Below are 24,770 nucleotides of genomic sequence, written 5' to 3' on the forward strand. Positions count from 1 at the left end.
GAAAAAAAACAGGCTAGATGAACACCAGCGAAAGGAAATCAAAGTGAATATTTTGAATAAAGGAGAAAGTTAAAAGAGGAACCTAAAGAAACAGATCTAATAGATCAAACAAGCAGTTGTTAAGCTACTGTAATCAAAACCATTCATGAGACATCACTGGACAAAACTAGCTGCACCAAAGGCATGCTCCAAAACATGTTTGGGCGGCACACAACCAACCTACCAAAACTAAACATTCACTGCCACTACCTAATCAGCATTGTCCTGCTCTGTTCCTCAAGTATCCTGCCTGCTTCCAAGCGCCTCCTCTGGGTTCACTGTATTAGTACAACATTCATGTACTTACTATTCAGTGAAGAACCTGGCAATTCCATATTGGCTAATATCTTCCCTGTTCTCTAGCAGCTGGCACACTGCATCCTCCATGTAGGTGAGGACATGTCGCTGAGCTGCAATCAAATAGCAAGAGAGAAAGAGAAAATGAGAGAAAGATTTTAAAAAGAATGATCCCAATCCTAGTAGGAGGTCATGTGTAAGGCAATCCAGGTGTTGGCTCTGTCTGATGACACTTCATCAGTGGACTGGAATAGGCAAAGCAAACTTGCTGACCCTAACTGAGCTATAGTCTCAAAGGATAGATTGGGAGATGATGTGAACGTGACCAATTGCCATTTGACTGGCTGTTGGTATTAGCATCAACCCTTCATTCTTCATCTCAATGACAAGGGTGGGTTGAAGAGGAGATTTAGCACCATTCAGCAGATACACCTGGAAGTTCTTTTCTTTCTACCTCCTTCCATTCTTTTCCATTTCTGCATCAGAAACTTATCCCAGGGAGTTAGTAATTCCATGCTTGAAGCACGGATGGTATGATTGTAAAGAAAACTCTGGCCAGGCACGGTGGCTCACTCCTGTAATCCCAGCACTTTGGGAGGCTGAGGTGGGTGGATCACTTGAGGTCAGGAGTTCGAGACCAGCTTGGCAACATGGTGAAAACCTGTCTCTACTAATAATACAAAAATTAGCCAGATGCAGTGGCTACTTCCTGAGTAGCTAGTAATCCCAGCTACTCAGGAAGCTGCGGCAGGGGAATCACTTGAACCTGGGAGGTGGAGATTGCAGTGAGCCGAGATCATGCCATTGCACTCCAGCCTGGGTGACAGAGCCAGACTTCATTTCAAAAAAGAAAGAAAAGAAAACTCAGTTAATTTAAATTAGAAAAAAAAAAAAAGTCACTGGAAAGGTTTAAAGACCATGAAAATTTTAATACTGGTGTATATATAAGTTATTAACTTTGGTAAATAACAAGACCATGAAATCTATCTGGCTCAGTTTATTAGATATCATGTTTTCTGCATTTGTTGTGACCTGGAAATGTGTGAGTTAATCATGGGCGTATAATAAAAAGTATGAGTATTAGAGTGAGACAGACCTGAGTTTGAATCATGGCTCTGTCTTGGTAGCTTAATCTTGGATAGTTACTTAGTCTACACCTGTTTTATTCTTTATCAAGTGTGGAAAGCAATATAATTTAACTACGTTTCTCAAAATATGGTCAATCAATTTCTTGATCTGAATCCCCTGGGATGCCATTTAAAATGCAGATTTATAGTCTGGCACTGTCCCAGATTCAGTGACCTTAAATTTTTTACTACAGCCCAGTAATTTTTAACAAGTACTCCTGATGCTTCTTATGTACTCTTAAGTTTAAGAATCACTGGTTAAGAACCTGGGCTTTGGATTACAGAGAGTTGAGAGCTCCATTCTCAGCTCTGCCGCTTTCTAGTTATGTGACCATAAACAAATTACTCTTCAAGCCTATTCTTCATGGTAAATGGGGATAATAATGGTACTTACATTATAGGGTTAGGAGAAATAAATAAGATAATACCGGTAAAACACCACTATGTGTTTGGTACATAGTACGTGATTGATAACATGTTTCCTTAAAAGCCTATCTCAAAGCATTATTGGGAGTTTACTCAGTAAACAACATAGGCCAGAACTTCTTAGATGTCAGGTACTCAAATACTTCTTCCCTTTCTCTGAATTTTATCCTTAGGTATGACAGAGGTATCCTGACAAACTTTACATAGAAGCTTCCAATTCAGTGTCCCCATTTACCATAAAGAATTCACAAAAATACTTTCATCTGGAGCAGTGAGAACAAAAAACCCGAAAGTGATGAATATCCTTCCAAAAAGCAGTTCTGTGAGGCTGCTGCCAAAGTAGACATTTACTTCTTTCACAGTTTCATTCCTCAGGAAAATATGACGGAATTACCTAACATTTCTACATACTGGTATTTCAAAAAACTATTTCTGAAGTCCTGGTAGTCTAGTGAAGCTCAGAAAACAAGTAAGTTTATCTGCCAACCTGAGCCCGAGTCTTCATTTGACCATAATGATCACGGTGACCTAAGGTTTCACCAGGTTCCCAGCAGCCTAAAGTCCAGATGCATGACCTGTTTACATTCTGTGACTCATTCTATCTAAATGAGTGCTTCCCAAAACTAACAACTATCAACCACTGCAAACCCTGACTGCCCACCCCCAACCCCACCCAAAAAGAGGTGAAAACAAAATCAGTGCCTCAACTCAACAGTTCGTCCAACTAGAAAACTGTTTAAGAAATGGCCAAAACTAAGAGTGAAGCTGTGAGATAATACCTGCCAATTTCCGGCATTGTTTTCAAAATATAATAATTATAATTAGGTGTGTATTAAATTGGGAGGGAAAATGGCCAGGGAAACATTAAAATCAGCTGCATTTTCACCTCTGTGTTCTCCTTCCTTTCTTCTATCGGTTTATCCTGATCTTACAAAAAGATTCCTTCCTTGGGCTATATGGCCTTTTATGACTTAGCTCTACCTAAGGCTAGCACAGGATTTTTTTTTTCTTTTTGATGGTAGAAATGAAAGAGCTCTACTTAGAAGCAAATCCTGCTGCTTCTCCTCCCTAGCTCCAGGGACTCAAAGTTAATGTGAAAGCTCTTTACGGGATAAATATTTTCAGAGCAGTAAAAATCAAAGTACTTTTGTCCTTCTAGAAAAAAAAAAGGAGGAATTTTCTAGAAAATAGACTTTATACCAAAAATATAAAAAAGGAAAGAAAGAAATATATTGGACCATGCATGTTTAACATTTATCTGCCAATCAGATATTTAGTTTCATATTACAAATAATAACAGCTACCATTTTTTAGTACTTGCACAATTTAGTAAACAACAATGTGACAGATACAGTACTGTACTAATTGTTTCACGTGCTTTATTCTATTTCTTCCAAATACAATCCTATAATATTCTTAGACTTCTATTTTTACAAGTGGGAGAACTGAGACTTACAAAATTAAAATAATGTACACAGCTAGTAGGAAGAGAAGCCAAGATTTGAACCAAGGTTTACCTGATACCAAGAACCCATTCTCTTAACACATTGCCTCACCATTAACACTTTATAATCAGTTATGGAAGTAAAAATTATCTTTATTTTACACAGTGCACAAAGGCAGGAATGTATGTTGATAGTAAAATCACCTGAGAGATATGGTCCATTTGGGTCCACGTGAATTTATGTGTGTGTATGTCTGTGTGTCCTGTCCCCCCACCTTCATACCAATCAGCATTTGTGTGAAGTTAGAACTTGTCCCTAAATTTGAAAGTTTCTTGAAAAGAACCATCCCATCCATTCCTAGTTCACAAAGTAGAAATAGAAAGCCCTGGTGTTCTTTTTACGTGTGGGTGAAGGGAAGAAGCTAAGAAGAAAAGTTCCTCCCTGCAGAGAGTTTTACACCAGCCAAAAGCCAAGTGCAAAGCTCTCCCTAATTGCTGTGCCCTGGTGGTTTCCTTCACCTGCAGCTCTTATCAGTCTAATGCTCCCTCTGTGGTTAAGGGTACCACCCAACACTGGAAAATCCTTAGTTTATCAAACTTCAATGAGACAGAAGTTCAAAGCTCTTGCCTGGCAATAAAACACGGAGAGTGTCATTTTACATTTTTTTTTAATGCAAAGGAATAGGCTTTAATTTATGTGAATGATTAAAGAATAAAAACAGCACACCTGCATCCCTGGAGGGCAAAGATATCTGGGCACCTTAGCTGCCCTCTTGGAAAAGGAAAAGCATTTAAGACAGGCTTTTCCTCTTTGGCTTTGCCATGACTTCCACAACAAGATAAGGATTAAGTTTTCTAACCTGTACCTACGCTCTAGTGTCCTAAAATTCACACTAATGCCCAATCGTCCATGTCTTGCTCAGACAGCATCACTGTCTGAGATAAGCATTTAGAATTTCATCATGCTATACTGAAAAATCTAAGGCAAATGTAAGTAAACACTATATGATCCTTACCCGAACCTAGCAAGTGAAGGCAATTGTGGATCAGAAACTTCTTGGTTCTCTTGACTCACCCCATGTTGATCACATAATCTCTTTATAACACTGTCAATCCTGCTATAAAATGGGTATGATTCCAAGAATGTGTCTGATAATAAACTACTTCTTTAGAAAGCATTCAATATATGCAAAATGTAACATGTTAATGACTATATTATTATTGCTACATGCTGACTCTACAGATTAAAACAGCATAACAATTTTTACTGCAATGGTTAAGAACATGGGCTCTTGAGCCAACTGAACCTGGCTATGATTTCTAGCTCTGTCATTTACTGACTGTGTAACTTCATATAAGTTACCTTATCTCTCTGCCCTTTTCTATAAAATTGGGCAATACTAGTACCTACCACAGAAGACTGTGGTGAAGATTAAATAAAATAATCTATGTAATCATCTTAGAATAGTGCTTGGCACATAGTAAGTGCTCAAACAGTATTAGCCCCTTACCCCCTTATTGAAAGTTCTGCTCATCAAACCAAGATGTTTAGATTATCTTCAAGGATTCTTGGGCTATATAAAATCTACAATTATAAAAATATACATCATCATATACCCATTTCAGGTATGACCTTTAAACTTGTAGGAAGCATTCATTTATTAACTGCTAATTACTCAGCAGGCCCTAATTTATATGGGGAAAATCCAAAACTATTTCTTTTTATTCTCTTCCTGAGCATAAATACCATAAAAGTGCTAGTTGTTTATTTCACAATTAAATGATAAGGGGTCCTATTTGGAAATTTTTGCTTGAGGGGTCTAGAATTTCCACCTTAACATTAGTTAGAGCACTCTTTTTTAAAAATTATTATTTAATACAGAGTCCCAATACTAGAATAACTAAGTCTCACTGGAAAAAATCTTCATATGAATTGCTATATATGATATTAACAGATGCACACATAGGCAATAGCAGTACAAGTGAAAAGCAGAGTATATACATATACTCAACTTTAAACCTGACTTTTTCCCCCCTTGCCAGAGTTTGATAAATAAATTGATAAATACATAGAGTTTTCCTTTCTTCCTTTTGAGACATATTTGGTCTATGAGGCCTCTTGAGATTGAGATGCTGGATGGCACAAATAAATGTTTGCTGAACTAAATTAAAATGCTCTCTAAGATTAAAAAAAAAAAAAAAGTAAACCTGTTAATCAACAACCTGTCATGTAAACTGCTTAGAAGTTTCAAGTTCAATATCATTTATAAATCACTAACATAATCTAGTATTTGATCTTGTGAGGTACAAATAGATAGCTTAATGGTTTAAAAAGTTAATAGACCTCTAAAATTAATTATTTACATCCTCCATCTTTACTGGTATATCCTGGTCCAAGGATATAGTGTGTTCTCGTGAAACATTTTGTCATCCATATGAGACCATCTTTGATCTTAGACCACACTAGACCAATTTCCCTTAACCAAAGGGAACGGGGAAATGAGGAATCTAGCACATGTAATTCTTATACAACCCAACGCAGTAGGTAACAGCATTTTTTTTTTTTAACTAGAGAGGTTAAGAAACCTGCCCAAAGTCTAAATAAATGGCAGAGCTTGGATTCAAACTTAGATTTGACTCCAAAGCCCGTATTCTTCCATTCACCCCACTACCTCTCAAAACCAAAAATGAAAGCAAAACAAGAAAAATCCAAAAACCTACAATGTGCCCCATCTTACGTTGTATTATCTAGAAATTGCTGGCTCTTCCCTGTTAATGCTTTATAGTATTAAGAAGCTTAAACTGGTAAATCAAAGTATTGGTATGATCTTTAAATTTTAAAAAATGTTTATTTCTAGTTAAACATACAATAATTTTTAAAGGTTCAAACAGTACAGATAAAGCTAAAGACTAATTCCAGTTCCCATAGGTAACAACTATTATCAGTTTGGGGTACATATTTTCAAAAATATAGAAATATAGTTTGTGAGCTTGTTTTGTTTTCATGTTTTGTTTTTAAGTGTCTGATATATCCTTTCTGCATCTTTTTTTTTTAATCAACAATGTCTAGAGACCTTTTATAAAACAATATGGAACCTACTTACCTTTTTGATAGTTCCCAATGGTAAATATTTCCCTACTGATAAACATTTAGGTTGTTTCCATGTTTTCACTGTAATAAACTGGGCTGTATTGAACATTCTTGTACGTGTTTCCTTGTATATATGTGCAAGAGTTTTTCTAAGGTAGATACCTCAAGATGGAATTGGCATTTCATAGGATGCACAGGATATCTTCATGTTTACCAGAGATAGACAATTGCTTTTACAAATTAGTTATTCCAATTTACACACCACCAGCTGTATGAGTATCTATTTTCACTATCCTTGGCCTAATGCTTTTTAATTTTGCCGATTTAATAGTTATAAAATAGCTTTTCTCTGTTGTTTTAATTTTACTTTTCTTGATCACAAATAAAGTTAAGCACATTTTCATGTTTATTTGTATTTCTTATCCTTTGCCAATTTTCTTCTCTGGTTGTCTTTTTTTCTTCTTCTTGACTTGTAGATAATTCTATACATGTCACAAATACATACATCTACTTCATGGTCTTCTTTTAACTTGTCTGTGGTATCTCTCATTTTACAGAAGTTTTAAGTGTTGATACAGTCAAAATAATGTATCTGTGGCTTTTTTTGGTGTGCTTTGTGTCCTATTCAAAAAGGCCTTCTCTACTCCAAGTGTATAAGCCTATTATCCTACATTCCAGTCTGCACTGCATGATACTGCCACCTTTAAAGAGCGATGCAGTATGACATGTATCAAACAGAACTTTCTGAGAACAAATTTGCAAATTAAGGAACGACATTTTATTTTATAATTGTTAATTATAAAACAGAAAAAAGCAATACATTGCATCTATGCATCCAAACCACTAAAGTCCTGCTATACGGCTAGTCAAACTCAAATACTAAAAGACACACCAGAGGCAAACAAAGCATTACACATATGCTAACATCACCTGTGACAACCAGAAAACAAGAAGTGTCTAAAGATCTTTATGTTAAGTAGAGGATGAAAAACTAAAGTCTATTTCCCTCACCCAAAAGGGGTATTGTACTGGTTAATAGCTGTGCAAAGCTGAGTGCCTTGACATTCAAAACAGTCTCTGGTCAACCATTAATCCTCCCCTCTTCCCTTCTCTTTCCTAAAACTGGTGTTTTTGTTTGTTTGTTTGTTTGTTTATATATAGTTTTGGGATGTCAATTAAGGGTAAGTGCTTAAATCCTACTGCCTCAGTATTTCCAGCCTAAATCTCATAATAATACAGCATTTGTAGGTGGGAGTCCTGCAATTTCAAGTGCCAGAAACTACAGAATCTTTTTTTTTTTAAGTCGGAGTCTCGCTGTTGTCACCCAGGCTGGAGTGTAGTGGCATGATCTCGGCTCACTGCAACCTCTACCTCCAGGGTTCAAGCGATTCTCCTGCCTCAGCCTCCTAAGTAGGTGGGATTACAGGCGCCCGCCACCATGCTCAGCTAATTTTTGTACTTTTAGTAGAGACAGGGTTTCACCACGTTGGCCAGGCTGGTCTCAAACTCTTGACCTCAGGTGATCCGCCTGCCTTGGCCTCCCAAAGTGCTGGGATTACAGGCGTAAGCCACCGCGCCCAGCCTCTTTTTTTTTTTTTAAGGAGATTTTCATAGTTCAAACTTAAAGCACTCAGCTAGCTGACCATAACAAAATGTACTTCCTGAACACTAGAGAAATCTAAAGTAGCATTTAAGTTTCCCACAGTTACAATCTAAGGGACATATGAAGAACCCAAGTAATATTTGTCATGGCAATAACTTTGCAAAAATAGTTACTAATAAAGCAGTATAGTTATCAAGTCAATGCCATAAACATTCACATAACTATCTTCCAGAAAGTATCATGGATAAAAAAAAAATCCTGTAAATTGCTAAACATGTAGTAAATCATATGCCACTCATAATGTTTTCAAACAGGGAAGTAATAAAATTACATGGTGAAAATTAATTGTGCTATATAGCACAAGTTGTAGTCTTGCAGCCGGGCATGGTGGTGCATGCCTGTGGTCCCAGTTACTCAGGAGGCTGAGGCAGGATGATCCCTTGAGCTCAGGAGTTCAAGACCAACATAGTAGGACTCCTGTCTCTTTAAAAAACAAAAAAGTATAGTCTTTGGGGGCAAACCATGTATTTATCAATTATTATTAAATTTACAGATTAATATTAATTGGTAATATGCAATTTAACTATGAATATACAGATTAGTGAATTTAATGCAATAAGATACTAATATAACAGCTTAATCATTTGCTTGGTGTTTTACATTAAAAATATTACATAAAAATTAGTTGGCATTCACAACAACTGAACTAACAGTAACAGATCTCATTTTTTCTAATGACAAAAAGATACAGAAAAGTTCTAATTTAAAGTAACTGAAAACTCACGGGCTTAGAATTCCCTGTCCTCTCTCTTGTGGTTGATGTGGCTCTGCACGAAGGTGGGGATTCTTTTTCAAATAAGAGTCTCACATGTGAAATCCCCACTAAGAACTATCTCCACATACTGTTTATGGGATATAGCTGTAATAGTGCTCAATAATCCCTTTGAGTTTCTATTTTTGTTATGAAAGTAAAGGATGCTATTGTAGATATTTATAGATACAAAAAGGCCTAGGCCAAAGTGCACAAAAACCGTATGGGGCAAATGGTAGGAACAGCATAGACTAGACAGAGAGGCCCCAGTTTAGTTTACACAGAAAACTCATACTAACACTTAAAATATCATCTAAATTAATGGTATAAAAACACCACCAAAGTACCCTATAAAAACATACTTTGGATCTGTTTTACTAGACCAACATAATTTTTGACTCATCACTTTTAGGAATGTTGCAATGTTCAATCCTACCTTTCCTGCCAGGCCCAACTCAAATGCCACCTTCTTTGTGAACCTTTCCCTGATTCTGTCCCAGCCAGAAGTGATCTTCCCTTTTCCCAAACTCCCTAAACACCTATTTTAAATATTTCCAGTGGCACTTTCCACCTTGATACACAGTTATTTCTGTTATGCATATGTTATCTTCTTTGTTGGATGTCCTGATCCTTAAAGATAGGCACCATGACTCATTTATCTTTTATTTCCTTTATCACTCAGGACCATTCAGTGTCTTCCACATGGTAGACATTCAAATATTTACTTAATGAACATACAAACTGTATCCACTATTTATAAACTGTGATGCTGTTCTTTATTCAACTCAACCACTTTAGGACTGTGCCTCCCAGGTGGGAAACACTAAATACCAAAACACATTCTATTACAATGTTAGGGTTCTTACTGGAAGCCACTTTTGTCCTGTTCTCAACCACTCTTTCTGTTGCCTTTTTACTGTTCCTTCTCTCTATTCCAATGAGAAGGCACTTGTTCCTTCTATTGTTTCTAAGAGCCTCATTATGTTCAAGGTAAAGCGAAAAAATGCATTCGATGCAATTACCAGTTCCTCACAAATTTGGGGGCTACTTGTCATTTCAACATCCAGGACTTGAATAAAAGAAAGTCCAAATTCTTTTTACTCCTAATAACTATTTTCTTTTTTTCTTTTTAGACAAAATGGAAGCACACAGCACAGGAAGCAGTCCTCAGTAAGCCACCGTTCATAAACAGCTTTGCTGAAAGCCTAACAAAGGTTCTGTTGTGCTCTTGCATGGCAGGGCCAGTAAGCAGCAGGAGCAGATGAACTCTTTAAGAAACAAAGGTTCTGTCTTCATGCAAATGTTTGCATTAATAAAAAATAAAGAAAAAGATATAGAAAATGCAGGCTAGCTGGACATAATAGGTCTCTAAACGGGAGGTTTTTCACATTTTTCAGGCGGAGTCAGCAGGTCTTTTAAAAACTTTGTCATTCTAAACATTTCACAGACATCACAAGAGAGACATGCAAATAACAGAAGCAAATCAAAAGACATCCCGCTGCTGTGCTGGCGCCTCCCTCATCCATGCCTGGTTTGTCATTTTCTGTTAACCCTAGTGCTGGCTGCTGTTTTGTTGAGGAATGGAGTCCCTAGCCCATGTGGCAGTACATGTCTAGCCAGCTGGCCCCAGCACTGATAACATTACAATGCAAGCCATGTACTACCACTCAGGGACACGTGCTGCCAGGCAACAAGTGCAATGTGTGATTTTTACACACTCTGCTTGCAAATCTGCATGGGAAAGAGCCTCTAAACTAACCACTTAATAAGATATGGTCTTGAGTGTGAGCATCACTGAGTAGTTCAGAAGATGAACTTGCTGAGGACCAGTCCTTCAAAGTGAAATACAGTTGACCCTTGAACAATACAGATTTGAATAGCTTGGGTCCACTTAAAAGTGAGGGTTTTTTCCAACCAAATGTAGGTCGAAACTTCAGTATTCTCAGGAAGCAAAACACACGTATAGGGAGGGCCAACTTCTCGTAGATTCGGGTTCCACAGGGCCAACTGCAGGACTTGAGTATGCACAGATTTTGGTATACTCAGACAGCCCTGGAACTAACCCCCTGCATATACTCATGGATGACTGTATACAATAAGGGCCTTAAAGTAAATACAGAAATTTAAAAAACTCATGTGGGGAGAGGGTTGCCAAATACCTATTCTGTGCCAAGCGCTGTATGATGTACTCAACTTACATTGTCTCTAATTTTCACAACCACCATTTAAGGTACTTTTATCCTTATTTTATAGCAGAGGAAATTGAGACTTAGGGAGGTTATGTAACATGCCCAAGGTGCAGCTAATAATTGCAAGCCAAAACCCAAAACTGTACGGCAAATTCCCCATGATTCTATACATTTCTCTTATCGTGTGTGTGTGTGTGTGTGTGTGTGTGTGTGTGTGTGACTGAAACCTAGCTTACTCTGAAAATATCACAATGACTATATTCACCCACTGCAGGACCACTGAAGTGTCACTTTTTCTCCGTTTTTAATCATTTAAAGTCTTTATTATTCATTTTTAAGAGCGAGTGGCTTTGTTAGCTTACGATAAGAATCTGATTAAAGCTACAAATGCTTTCTCACAGAAAAATGAATATAATATGTTGCATATAATTTTAGAGCATTCAAGAACACCCTAACACTCATCTATAGTTCCCCTGAGGGTTCATTGTCTACATGTTAGAAAACAATCACGTCTCTCTTCCTAGGAGCACATAGTCCATTTTCTTTTTCTCCATCTTTTTCTCCACCACTCTCCTAAAACTCTGTAACAAACACGATGACCCATTAAGCGTCCTGACCTGAAAAGTCCTTGTCTTCATCAATTTCCATCGAACACACTATTCCTCTTCACCAGGACTTAAAATCACTTAAGTCCTCCCACATCGTCCCACAGATTCTGTCCCACTGGCCTCTCTGGATTGTACTTATCTTGGAAGTAGTAGTTAGAAACTTCATTACTATTCTTACCACTGCTCCTGAATTATAAAAACTTAAAAAGTTGAAGGACTTTCAGATCATATTGTTTATCTCCATCATTTTACAGATAAAGAACTTGAAATATTTTCTTCATTTTTTCTCCTCTTGATTCAATGATTCAAAGTTCTTGGGCTTGCTCAAAGTAGCTCTAAAGTTTTCCATATTTCTGTCTATAACCATAAAGCCAACATTTTCATTTGTACAAAGCAAGCAAAATCATGGCAACAACCGAATATTTTCATTTCCAAAGAGATGAGAAAAGCTAAAGGAGCTAAAGATACATATACATAAGAGGGTTCAAATTAAACCAATGTATCCCCTGTATTTCTAGCATTTTTCCTTTCTCATTTTTCTTTCCTTTTTTGCTTAATATATTTTTCAAAATTTAATGAAGTACTTTGTTTTCACATTATAAATATTTCTTTATGCAAATACTGCTGAGCTTAAAAAATGTCTCCAGAATTTTTAGTTTTCCCTGCACAAATCACTTTGTTATTGCACTATAGAAATATATTTTCTTTTTTAACTTTTAAAAATTTTTTGAGAGAGGGTCATGCTCTGTCGCCCAGGCTGGAGTACAGTGGTATGATCATGGCTCACTGCAGCCTTGACCTCCCAGGTTCACGCGATCCTCCTATCTCAGCCTCCTGAGCAGCTGGGATTACAAGTGTGCACCACCATGCCTGGCTAACTTTTAAATTTTTTTGTAGAGACAGGGTCTCACTATGGCTGTGTCAAACTCCTGGGCTCAAGCAATCCTCCTGCCTCTGCCTCCCCAAAGTGCTGGGATTACAGGTGTGAGCCACTGCACCCAGCCTTTTTTTTCTTTAATGTTTATTTTATAAGGAAATATATTTTCTTTGGTTTCTTCTCTAGTTTCTCGAATCTCCAGGTAAAAACTGAAGTATTGTGTGTATGTGTGTGTGTGTGTGTGTGTTTGAGATAGAGTTTCAGTCTGTCACCCAGACTGGAATGCAGTGGCATTGATCTCAGCTCACTGCAACCTCTACCTCCCAGGTTCAAGCGAGCCTCCCACCTCAGCCTCCCAAGTAGCTGGGACTACAGGTGCACACCACCACACCCAGCTAATTTTTGTTTTGTTTTGTTTTGTTTTTTGGTATAGACAGGGTTTCACCATGTTGGCCGGGCTGGTCTTGAACTCCTGATCTCAAGCGAACCATCCACCTTGGCCTCCCAAAGTGCTGGAATTACAGGTGTGAGTCACCGTGCCTGGCCTGTTTCTTTTTCTTTCTTTTTTTTTTTTTGAGACGGAGTCTCGCTCTTTTGCCCAGGCTGGAGTGCAATGGCAAGGTCTCTGCTCACTGCAACCTCTGCCTCCCAGGTTCAAGTGATTCTCCTGCCTCAGCCTCCCAAGTAGCTGGGATTACAGGCGCCTGGCACCATGCCTGGATAATTTTTGTATTTTTAGTAGAGACGGGGTTGCACCATCTTGGACAGGCTGGTCTCGAACTCTTGACCTCAAGCGATCCGCCTGCCTCAGCCTCCCAAAGTGCTAGGATTACAGGCGTGAGCCACTGCGCCAGGCCTGTTTCATTTTTGAGACAAGGTCTTGCTCTGTTGCCCACAGTGGAGTGCAGTGGTGCAATCATAGCTCACCGCAACCTCCACAGCTGGGCTCAAGGAATCCTCCTGCCTCAGCCCCCTGGAGTAGCTGGGACTACAGGTGTGCACCACCAAACCCAGTTTAATTTTTTGTTTTCGTTTTTTGGTAGAGACAGGGTCTTGCTATGTTGCCCAGGGTAGTCTCAAACTTCTAGCCTCAAGTGATCTTCCCACTTCAGTTTCCCAAAGCACTGGGATTACAGGTGTGAGCCACCATGCCTGGCCAAAACTGCAAGTACGTTTCTAAGGAAGAAGAAGCCATTGAAGTTTGCAACTTGAAGTCTCTGCCACAGCATTATGTAAAAATATGAATGTTTTTGGTTATAAACTACCCTCTTCAACACACACAGACACACACACACACACACACACACACACACACACACCCTCCAGTACATATACATACCTGGGTTCATGGTCACTGGCATAAAGATTATATTTCTCTGCTTCTCTTGTAGCTAGTCTTTAGTCATGTGACTCAGTTATAAAATGTAAGCAAAATACTGTGTGGATTTTCTAGAAAGTACTTAAATGGGACTGATTCAGTTGAGATATCCTTTATTTAACCCAATGGATAAAAAGGAGTTCCTTCAGTCCTCATGGGTCATAAGGTAAAGAATGGACTCTATGGTGAGGATGTTGGCACAGAAAAATATATGCTTGAGTCCTGATGAAACCCTGGAGTATACTCTACCAGCTGTGGACTGCCTATTTTCAGACTTGTTTTCCATGAAAGAGAAATAATCTTCATCTTGTTTAAACCAAGGTTTTTTAGGTTTCTCTGTTGTATGCAGACAAACCTAACATAAAGCATCCATATATTTTCCAGAAAGTATAAATGAAGAGATCAAACTAATATATCTGGCAAGCAACGAATCAACCAAGGAGAGGGCTCCTTGGCCTATTCATAGACCTGGGTTAGCGCATGCTAGGATAGGATAGAACATTTCTTGACACTATTTTAGAATCTTAAGAGACGTACTGACATCTTCAGTGCTTACTGTGTTTTAAACAGGGTAATGACTTTCATAACTTCAACAAAAACATTTGTATTGCTCTTGAAAGTTTACCGAATACTTTCACGTACATTATCTCATTGAACCTTGCAACAAACCTAGGAGTCAGATAAGGCTGGGATTATTATCTCCATTTTACCAATGAAGAAACTGCCCAAGGTCACACAGTTGTTAAGTGGTAGGGCAGAAACTTGAACCTTAATCTCTTGAGTATAAATATTTTCCACTGAATCACAGAATTAGGATAGAGAAATTCAGAAAGTTTAAAATGATCATGATTGGTACTAATTAATATAAATATAATTATCATGATTGCAAGCTAGACCACAAATCAATGTCTTGGTATTTCACAAACCTACATGAAGATTTTTAAAAATAATTTTTCCATTTACTAACTGAGGAAACATTCTGTTCAGGTTTAGAACTGATGACAGCTCCGTTTCCTTCTCAGATCCTGCATTTTGAACTACAGAGGAAAAGGAACAAATGAGAGGCAGCACATAAAATATGAGGTAGCAAAGGGGAAGCACAACTTCTCTCTAAGGGCCATTTCTCTTTGGACAGCTTAGGTCAGATTCTATCCTGTATAAGAAACTTCTGCAATTGCTTCCAGAAATCTCTTCAGAAAGTGTACACTGTACCGCTCAAATAGCCCAGCTCAAAAAGGAAAGAACTGACCTTCAGACTTGCTCTTAAACAGAGAATTGATCCCAGCCCTGCACTGCCATCCCACAGACAGGCACCGATGCTCAACAGCCCTAGCAAGGGGGTCTCATTATATAAGACCTGGTCTCTAATCCCTGTCCCATCTCTTTGGGATATTATGCAAGGTATTTAACCTCCAACTTAACTTCCTCACTAGATCATGGAGGAGGATATTCTACTCTCCAGGACAATTTGGAAACCTGATTAAGTGTAAGTAAATATTTTGCTTCTATAATGTTTACTATAAATAGATAAGGAGAAAAAATTACTATACTCTCTTCTACTTCTCTAAATTCATACTTTGTCTTTCCAAAACAAAATGACCCAGTAGAAAGTCTTGTTAGAGGGACCAAGTTGAAGAAAAATGTTAAACTGAGCAGAAGAATTTGAATGGTACCATAGAGAAAAGATAAAAGAAACTTTACTTTTAATTTCATTTTTTTGACATTATAAAAGGATGAAGCTGATGGCAATCTTATTAGGTCACCTAGCTTTTTTCTTTTTGAGACAAGGTCTCGCTCTGTTGCTCAGGCTGAAGTGCAGCGGCACAATCACGGCTCACTGCAGCCTCAACCTCCCAGGTTCTCACTATTCTCCTATCTCAGCCTCCCAAGTAGCTAGGACCACAGGTGCCACACCACCAAACCTGCCTAATTTTTTAAAAGTTTTTGCAGAGACAGGGTCTCACTGTGTTGCCCAGGGTGGTGTCAAACTCCTAGGCTCAAGCGATCCTCCTGCCTTGGCCTCCCAAAGTGTTGAGATTACCGGCGTGAGCCACTGCACCCAGCAATACTTCAAAAAAAAAAATTAGAAGATCAATGTATTACTGCATTTTAAAACATTGCTTAAATATAGAATTCTTTTGGATTATTTTCAGTTTTCTACTTAAAATAATGTGGCTATAAATATATTTGCACAAGCAAATTTCTTTTCTCTTTTGAGTTACTTCCTTAGGATATATTCCCAGAAGTAAGGCTCTAGGATCAAAAGATATGCTCATTTTTATGGCTCCTGTTATGTATTGTCAGATTACTCTCCAGAAAGATTACACCAGATTATATTACATCCAAGAAATGGAAGAGACCAATTTCCTTGCAGATGTCCCAATATAAAGTTCTGTGTTTTAACTAACTCAAAAGTATCTTATTTCCAATGGTTTATTTATTGGTAAATGTGAATATTTAGTTAACTTACCTTTCTCCTTTGTATATAGTTTAAGATTTTTAATTGTAAAAGCACACATCAGTGAAACAGAACAATACAGAAGGGTGTGAAGTAAAAACAGGATAAGTGCCCTTTTACTCCAATTCCCCAGAGTATTCACTGCTAACAATTTGTTCTATACCTTCCATAACTTACACTACATGTGACCATATACTTGTTGACAAATGTTGCATTACCTTGTTTTGTAGAAAAGTGTAATGACACTATACATATGTACTTTATTCTACAACCCATTTTTTCACTTAATACTTCGCGTACATCTTTCCATATTAACAAATCTAACTCATTCTTTATAATGGCTACATCGTAGTATCTATCATAGAAATACCATAATTTATTAATTGTTCACTTATTGATGGGCATGTGGATTGATTCTAACTTTTCACCTTTATGAAGAATGTTGCACAGGAACAAACTCTTAAATCATTTCCTTTGACTGCTTGACAGGACTGTAACATAAATTTGCGTCATTTATTTTCCGTACATATCATATTAAGCTTTATTCATCATATTCATCATAATCGTCCTTATTCTGTCATTTTCCTTTTATCTGTGTTATTTGTTGCACACAAATTTAAAAAACCAACATCCATTTATGCATCAATCTGCCCTCACAGATCTATATCAATTTATATGTAAAATTATCTCAGCCATAATTATACTTTAGTTATAAAAAATACATTAATATTTTATTAATATTTTAATTCAAACTACAATTCAATGTACCATATGGTATGAGGCATGAATGTAAATTTATTTTTTCCATATTGAAATCTAGTTATCTCAATTAATGAATTTTTAACATTACTTTGTTACACTTAGTTTGTCACAGATTAAATAGATTTGTTCTTTGGCATCTATTTCCAGGATCTTAATTGTATATCATTTGCTTAGTTTTAAGTTAGAAATTTACTACCAAACATTTTTTACAACTATTTAAATATAATAATATACAGAAAAATGTAAATTTATACTTATAATCAGCACACTAGAAAACATCCTACAGCCACTGTCTAGTCCCTAATCCCGCAATGGTAAATCATGCCTGTTTTATATATGTATGTGTGTATACATATATAAACTATCTATATAGTCTATTATAGTATGCAGTCTTTTGCCTCTGGCTTCTTTCACTCAACATTATGTTTGTGCATCCTGGCCAACATGGCGAAACCATGTCTGTACTAAAAATACAAAAAAATTAGTCAGGCGTGGTGAGGTGCACCTGTAATCCCTGCTACTTGGGAGGCTGAGGCATGAGAATCGCTTGAACCCAGGAGGCGGAGGTTGCAGTCAGCTGAGATCATGTCACTGCACTCTAGCCTGGGTGACGGAGTGAGACCCTGTCTCAAAAAAAAACATTATGTTTGTGGGGTTCATCCATATAGCTGTGGGTAACTGTTCATTAATTCTCATTGCAGCATAATATCCCATTGTTCAATCTCATTACAGAATAATAGTCCATTGTTGAATATACCACAATTTATTTATCAGTTCCACTGTTGACGGCATTTGTTTTTTAGTTCCAGTTTCCCATAATCTGGACCTATTATGAATAGTGCCACTACGAGCATTCTAGTATGAGTTTTTTGGTAAACATATGTCCACATTTCCCTTGTTTCTGTGCCTAGAAGTGAATAACTGGGTCACAGGGTATACATAGGTTCAGCTTTATATACTGCCAAACAATTTTCCAAAATATATCATTTCATAGTCTCATTAGCAAAGAATTATAAAAGCTTTTGCCATTTATGTTTCTATATCCATCTTCTGTTATATAAAACTGCATCTTTTTAATTTGCATACTTTAATCAGAACAATGTAAACAAAAAAACTCAATACACAATGTCCAACCTTGTTGTCAAATGCAGGAGTGGTGGGGGCTTCAGGCCTTTGTATTCTGCCTTACACATAAGGACAGAAGAGAAAGAAAAAAAAACCCACTATATTAGCAAAGTGAGCCAAGTAGAACAAGGCCACTCAGTGTTGCTGTGGGAGCCATGGGGACCTATATTCATCTTTTTAAAAAAAATGTTCAGATCTGGTCTTTCTGTAAGACAAGAATATCCAATAATATAAAAACGAACAGTGGTTCTAGAGGATTCTAGAGGCCTAAGAACAGTGTTTCTTTTTATTTTTCAAGAAATATAACCCTAATGCTTCTCTTAGTTTTAAATGAAGACACTAACATAAGTTAGAAACACTCTTTTTTTTTATTATTCTTTTTGAGATGGAATCTCACTCTGTTGCCCAGGCTGGAGTGCAGTGGCACGATCTCGGCTCACTGCAACCTCCGCCCCCCGGGTTCAAGCAATTCTCCTGCCTCAGCCTCCTGAGTAGCTGGGATTACAGGCACACACCATCACACCCGGCTAATTTTTGTATTTTTAGTAGAGACGGGGTGTCACCATGTTGGTCAGGCTGGTCTCGAACTCCTGACCTCGTGATCCATCCGCCTCAGCCGCCCAAAGTGCTGGGATTACAGCTGTGAGCCATTGCGCCCAGCAGAAACACTCTATTTTTAATTGTTCGGGGGGTGATCAAGATTAGATACTAAAAAAAATTAGATAATTTTATCAAAAGGCTTTTTAATGTCTACTAATATGCTCCTATGGGTAATTCCAGTTATCATTTTCTTATAAATAATATTATAGATAAGACTGGTCTATTTCTGAGATAAACATATATATGTATATATATGTGTATATATACGTATGTATATATGTATATGTGTATATATACGTACAATATATACACATATATGTATATATACGTATAATATATACACATATATGTATATATTTATATATGTGTATATAAATATATATGTATATATACATACATGTGTATATATAATATATATGTATATATATAAATATATATGTATATATATATATTTATGCCATTTGCTAGAATTGTATTGAGGGATGTTTATATTTTTGTTTGTATCTTAAAATAGTGTTAAATAAAATTTATAGAAGGCCTTTGATTTCAACTGAGTTCCTGTGCTAGGCCCCAGTAGACTAAACCAAAATGGAGTCACTCAGGCTAAAGCTCCAGGTCCCCAAACTAAAACTAAGTCAGTTATCTGACCTTCTGAGAAGTCAAGAGAGATAACAGCCAAATCTCCAAATGGGCCAGTTTCAGCCATCATGAAAAGAAGTCTCCTCTGTTCTGACCCTACAAGGAAAGTAACTTCAAAACAACCAATCTGCTTCAGTTTCTTGTTTCTGCTTTCTTCTGCCCTTCCCTACCTATAAAGCCAGTCTCCTCCACTCAGCTCACTGGAGCCCCTTGTCTAAATTTTTAGAGGAGATACTGCCCTGTTCATGAATCATTAATAAAAGTTAATTTGGTGTTTGAACTAAATTTGTTGAAATGTTATCTCGATAATAATATAGTTAATAATAATATATAATAATATAGTTATAAATAATAATATAGTTAATAATATAGTTTCCTATTTTAAGATTATTTTTTGCCAGGATTAAGGATAAATCCAATATTTACCTCATTAAATATACCCAAAAAATACTAAGATTAGCTAATATTTATGGAGTTCTTCCTATGTGCCAGGCACAGTTCTAAGAGTTTTATTCATTTAATCCTCCTAACAGTCTAATATTATTCTTCATTTTACAAATCCGGAAACTAAGCACAGAGAAGACAAGTAACCTGCCCAAGGTCACATAGCTATGAAGAAACATGAAATAGCGAAAACAATTTTGAAAAAGAAAAACTAAGTTGGAGGACTTACTCTACCTGATTTTAAGACTTATGATAAAGCTACAGTCATTAAGATAGTGTGATATTAGCATAAAGATAAATATATACAATGATGGAATATAAGAATCTAGAAATATGCACACACATGGCCAATTCATTTTCAACAAGGTGGCAAGGCAATTCATTGGAGAAAATATAATCTTTTTAATAAATGATGCTGGAATACTTCTATATTCATATACAATTCATATACAAAAAAATGAACCTTTCCTCACACCATTAAAAAAATTAACTCATTAACTCAGAATGGGCCATAGACCTAAATGTAAGAGCTAAAACTATAAAACTTCCAGAAGAAAATACAGGAGATAATCTTAGTGACCTTGGGTTAGGTAAAAATTTCCTAAATATGACATAAAATATATGAGCTATTAAAGAAAAAATCTGATGTTACACTTTATCAAAATTTTAAATGCTTGCTCTTCAAAAGACACCATAGAGTCTGTCTCTCCCAGCCATATGAGGTCACCCTGAGAAGGCAAAAATCTGGAAGGGAAGGGAGCCCTCACCAGGAGCCAAACTGGCCAGCACCTTGATCTTGGACTTCTGAGCCTCCAGAACTGTGAGAAAATAGTTGTTTAAGCCACCCCAGTTTGTATATTTTGTTATGACAGCCCAAGCTGACTAATACAGCCAGTTTCACTTACAAATATTCTTGAAGATACAGTAAATATTAATTTCATTAAATCTTACTCCTTGCCCCATAAGTATATACCTTTTTAATATTCTATGTACAAACTAGAAAGTATGCATAAAAAATTTCTGCAAAAGCATGAAAGTTGTCTTAAAGAAAGGCGCTGGAAGATTATTTGACATGCAAGCTCAACTAGCTGCTTTTTTGTATAAAACACTATTTTTACTTGAAAGAACTAATATACAAATCGTGGTTGTTCAGACTTGGGTATTTGGCAGAAATTTTCTCAAAAATGAACAAAATGAGCCTGTTACTTCAAGGAAAACAAGTGATAGTATTTGTTATCAGTGATAAAAAGTCAAGCTTTCACATGAAAAATTAAAATTTTGGAAAACTCTACATCTGTGCAGTATGGGAAAAAAAGGAGGAAAACATACTTCGTCCATGAGCCTGAGAGCTTCTCAATTCTTAAAGACTTTTCTGGGCCAGGCGTGGTGGCTCACGCCTGTAATCCCAACACTTTGAGAGGCTGAGGCAGGCGGATCACAAGATCAAGAGATCAAGACCATCCTGGCCAACATGGTGAAACCCCGTCTCTAATAAAAATACAAAAATTAGCTGGGCATGGTGGCGCACATCTGTAGTCCCAGCTACTTGGGAGGCTGAGGCAGGAGAATCACTTGAACCCGGGAGGTAGAGGTTGCAGTGAGCCAAGATCACACCACTGAACTCCAGCCTGGTGACAGAGCAAGACTTCATCTCAAACAAACAAACAAAAAAAAGACTTTTCTGATAAGATCTGTGGTATTAATGAATATTAATGAACGTGATCTTTTGATACTGTATCATGAAATACACATTTGGAAGATCTGCTATACTTAAGTGAAGCACCATTTTCTGCATAGATCATACGAGGGTAAAAGGTCCTTTCGTAGTGCACATAGACCTGTGAACTTTAATGTAAGAGACTCTGAAAAGTTCACTGATGTAGTTTTAGATTTCACAATGCAACTAACCTGTAAGAAACTACTATTTCTCTAGTTTTGGTGAAATAATTACCTGAAAAGGCAATTTAAAATATTCCTGTTTTTCGAACTACGTATCTGTATAAGGATAGACTTCCTTCATATTCTTCAACTAAAGCAACATTTTGTAACAGTCTGAATGCAAAAGCAAATATGAGAATTCATCTGTCTTCTATTACAAAGCTAGAGATTAAAAAGATATGCAAAAGTGTAAAACAATGCTACTATTCTCACTAATTATTTTGGTTTTTAGAAAATATTTTTAATAAAAATGCTATTTAGTCCAGGCACGGTGGCTCATGCCTGTAATCCTGACACTTTGGGAGGCCCAGGCGGGCAGATCACTTCAGGTCAGGAGTTCGAGACCAGCCTGACCAACATGGCAAAACCCCATCTCTACTAAAAATACAAAAATTAGCTGGGCGTGGTGGCGCATGCCTGTAATCCCAGCTACTTGGGAGGCTAAGGAAGAAGAATCGCTTGAACCCGGGAGGAGGAGGTAGAGTTACCCGAGATTGCACCACTGCATTCCAGCCTGAGCGACAGAGCCAGACTATGTCTCCAAAAAAAAAAAAAAAAAAAAAAAAGCTGTTTGTGTTAATATGCTATAGGCTGATTATTGTTATTTTAAATGAATTAATGTTTAAATTTTCTGTTTTAAATTCAAATATAGTAACATTTTGAAAGTATTTTGAAAGTGGTCCACTTGTCCCGTAGAACTGATGTTTATGGTTTCTTTGAATAAAGATAGAAATTGACCCCCCCGTCTTAAAATTTGCACACTCACCTGTCATGATTACCTGTCCAACCATCTGCTTCCTACTGACCAATTCCTTTTCCTTAGCCCTCCCTAATTCCCATTTTCCCACACATGGTTACATTTCTTCCCTGCTATAGAAACCCCCAATTTTAGTCGGTCCCGGGAGATGAATTTGGGACTGATCTCCCATGTCCTCAGCTTCAGCACCCGATTAAAGCCTTGTTCCCTGGCAATACTCGTAGTCTCAGTGATCAGCTTTCTGAGGGGCAAGCAATGGGACCTATACCAAACCCCTGGAGTTTCAGTAACAATTTGATAGATATATCCTACCTAAAGCTCAATGAAATCCTCAATTATTTTTAAAAGTGTAAAGAGATCCTGAAACCAAAAAGTTTGAGAATTACAGTTCTAAGTAAACAAAACAGTCCGTATTAAGGCCCAGAGATAAGAGAAGGCACTGTGGGCCAGGCGCGGTGGCTCACGCCTGTAATCCCAGCACTTTGGGAGGCCGAGGCCGGCGGATCACGAGGTCAGGAGATCAAGACCATCCTGTCTAACACAGTGAAACCCCGTCTCTACTAAAAATACAAAATATTAGTCAGGCATGGAGGCGGGCGCCCATAGTCCCAGCCACTCGGGAGGCTAAGGCAGAATGGCGTGAACCCAGGAGGCGGAGCTTGCAGTGAGCCGAGATCGTGTCACTGCACTCCAGTCTGGGTGACAGAGCGAGGCTCCATCTCAAAAAAAAAAAATAATAAATAAATAAAAAAAATAGAAGACACTGTGAATTCTGGAACTGTAGATTGTTCGGCATAGCTGGAGAAAACTGTTTGATGGAAGAATTGTGCTAGACGGAGGGAAAAAAGCTGCCATATCACAAGGTTTGTATGCCATACTAACATGGGGAGTTAGTGAAAGATTTTAACCAGATCCAATTTAGGTTTTAGAAAGATAGCTCTGATAGAAATAAAGAGAAAGAATTGAAGGTAAGGAGACCAGATAGAAAACTGCTGAGTCATCGAATAAAAACCTATACTTTTCCTTTTTCTTTGAGGGATAATAGGTTGTTATTTCTTATTTTAATTATACATTTAAAAATAATGAATTAGGTGTTTTAGCATGATCAAGCAGTTATCTTTTCTAAATTTCCAAATTTCTTAAACTATGGTCTAGCTATGGTCTAGTAGTTGGTCATAGCTAGTTGGTCTAGCTATGACCAACTTCAAACAAACTACATTCTTTCCTAATATCTTTTTTTTTTTTTTGATACAGAGTCTCACTCTGTTGCCCAGGATGGAGTGCAGTGGCGCGATCTCAGCTCACTGCAACCTTTATCTCCAGGGTTCAAACGATTCTCAGGCCTCAGCCTCCCGAGTAGCTGGGATTACAGGTGTGTGCACCACACCCAGCTAATTTTTTTTGTATTTTTAGTATAGACGGGTTTCACCATGTTGGCCAGGCTGGTCTCGAACTCCTGGCCTCATATGGTCTGCCCATCTAGGCCTCCTCAGCCCGGCCCCTAATATCTTTTTTTTAAATCTCTTTGTATCTTACAGTTAAATATATCAGATTAAATATGTTTTCCTTTTTTTCCCTCCAAAACCTCTGCTAAAATATCACTGAAGGGATTTTAAAAAGACTTAAACGCTACTACCTGATCATCTCAATAGATGTGGAAAAACTACTTGACAAAGTCTAACATCCTTTCATGAAAAAAAAAAAAAAAGCTAAAACTAAAACTAAACAAACTAGGAATAAAAGGGAACTTCCTCAACCTGATAAAGAATATCTACAAAACCCCCCTAGTTAACACTATACTTGATGGCAAAAGACAAAATGTGCTTTCCTCGTATCAGAAACAACACAAAGATGTCCACTTTTGCCAATTCTACTCAACATTCTACTGCAGGTTCTAACCAGCACAATTAGGTAAGAAAAAAAAAAATACGCATCCAGATTGGAAAGGATGATGTAAAATGATCTCTACTTGCAGATGACATTATCTGGTATAAAAAATCCTAAGAAATCTAAGAAACTATTAGAGCTAATATACTAGTTCAGCAATGTTGCAAGATACAAGATCATTTTTCCTTTTTGGACAGGGTCTCACTCCCGTTGCCCAGGCTGGAGTGCAGTAGTGTGAACACGGCTCCCTGCAGCCTCAGCTTCCCAGGT

General features: G+C 37.3%; 1 protein-coding gene across 6 annotated transcripts in view; it reads right to left on the reverse strand.

The window, feature by feature from the left end:
• Window positions 1–24,770, reverse strand: part of CSTPP1 (centriolar satellite-associated tubulin polyglutamylase complex regulator 1) — a 233,356-nt gene that overhangs the window by 186,950 nt on the left and 21,636 nt on the right. For 3 of the 6 annotated variants that reach the window (XM_054523905.2, NM_001133851.2, XM_054523907.2), the window contains 1 exon segment: window positions 347–449. The exons of the other annotated variants lie outside the window; for them this stretch is intronic. In XM_054523905.2, coding sequence (XP_054379880.1) covers window positions 347–449 — 103 coding nt within the window. 6 annotated transcript variants of the gene reach the window in all.

The sequence above is a fragment of the Pongo abelii genome, chromosome 9, assembly GCF_028885655.2.
Source record: "Pongo abelii isolate AG06213 chromosome 9, NHGRI_mPonAbe1-v2.0_pri, whole genome shotgun sequence".
Taxonomy (NCBI): Eukaryota; Metazoa; Chordata; class Mammalia; order Primates; family Hominidae; genus Pongo; species Pongo abelii.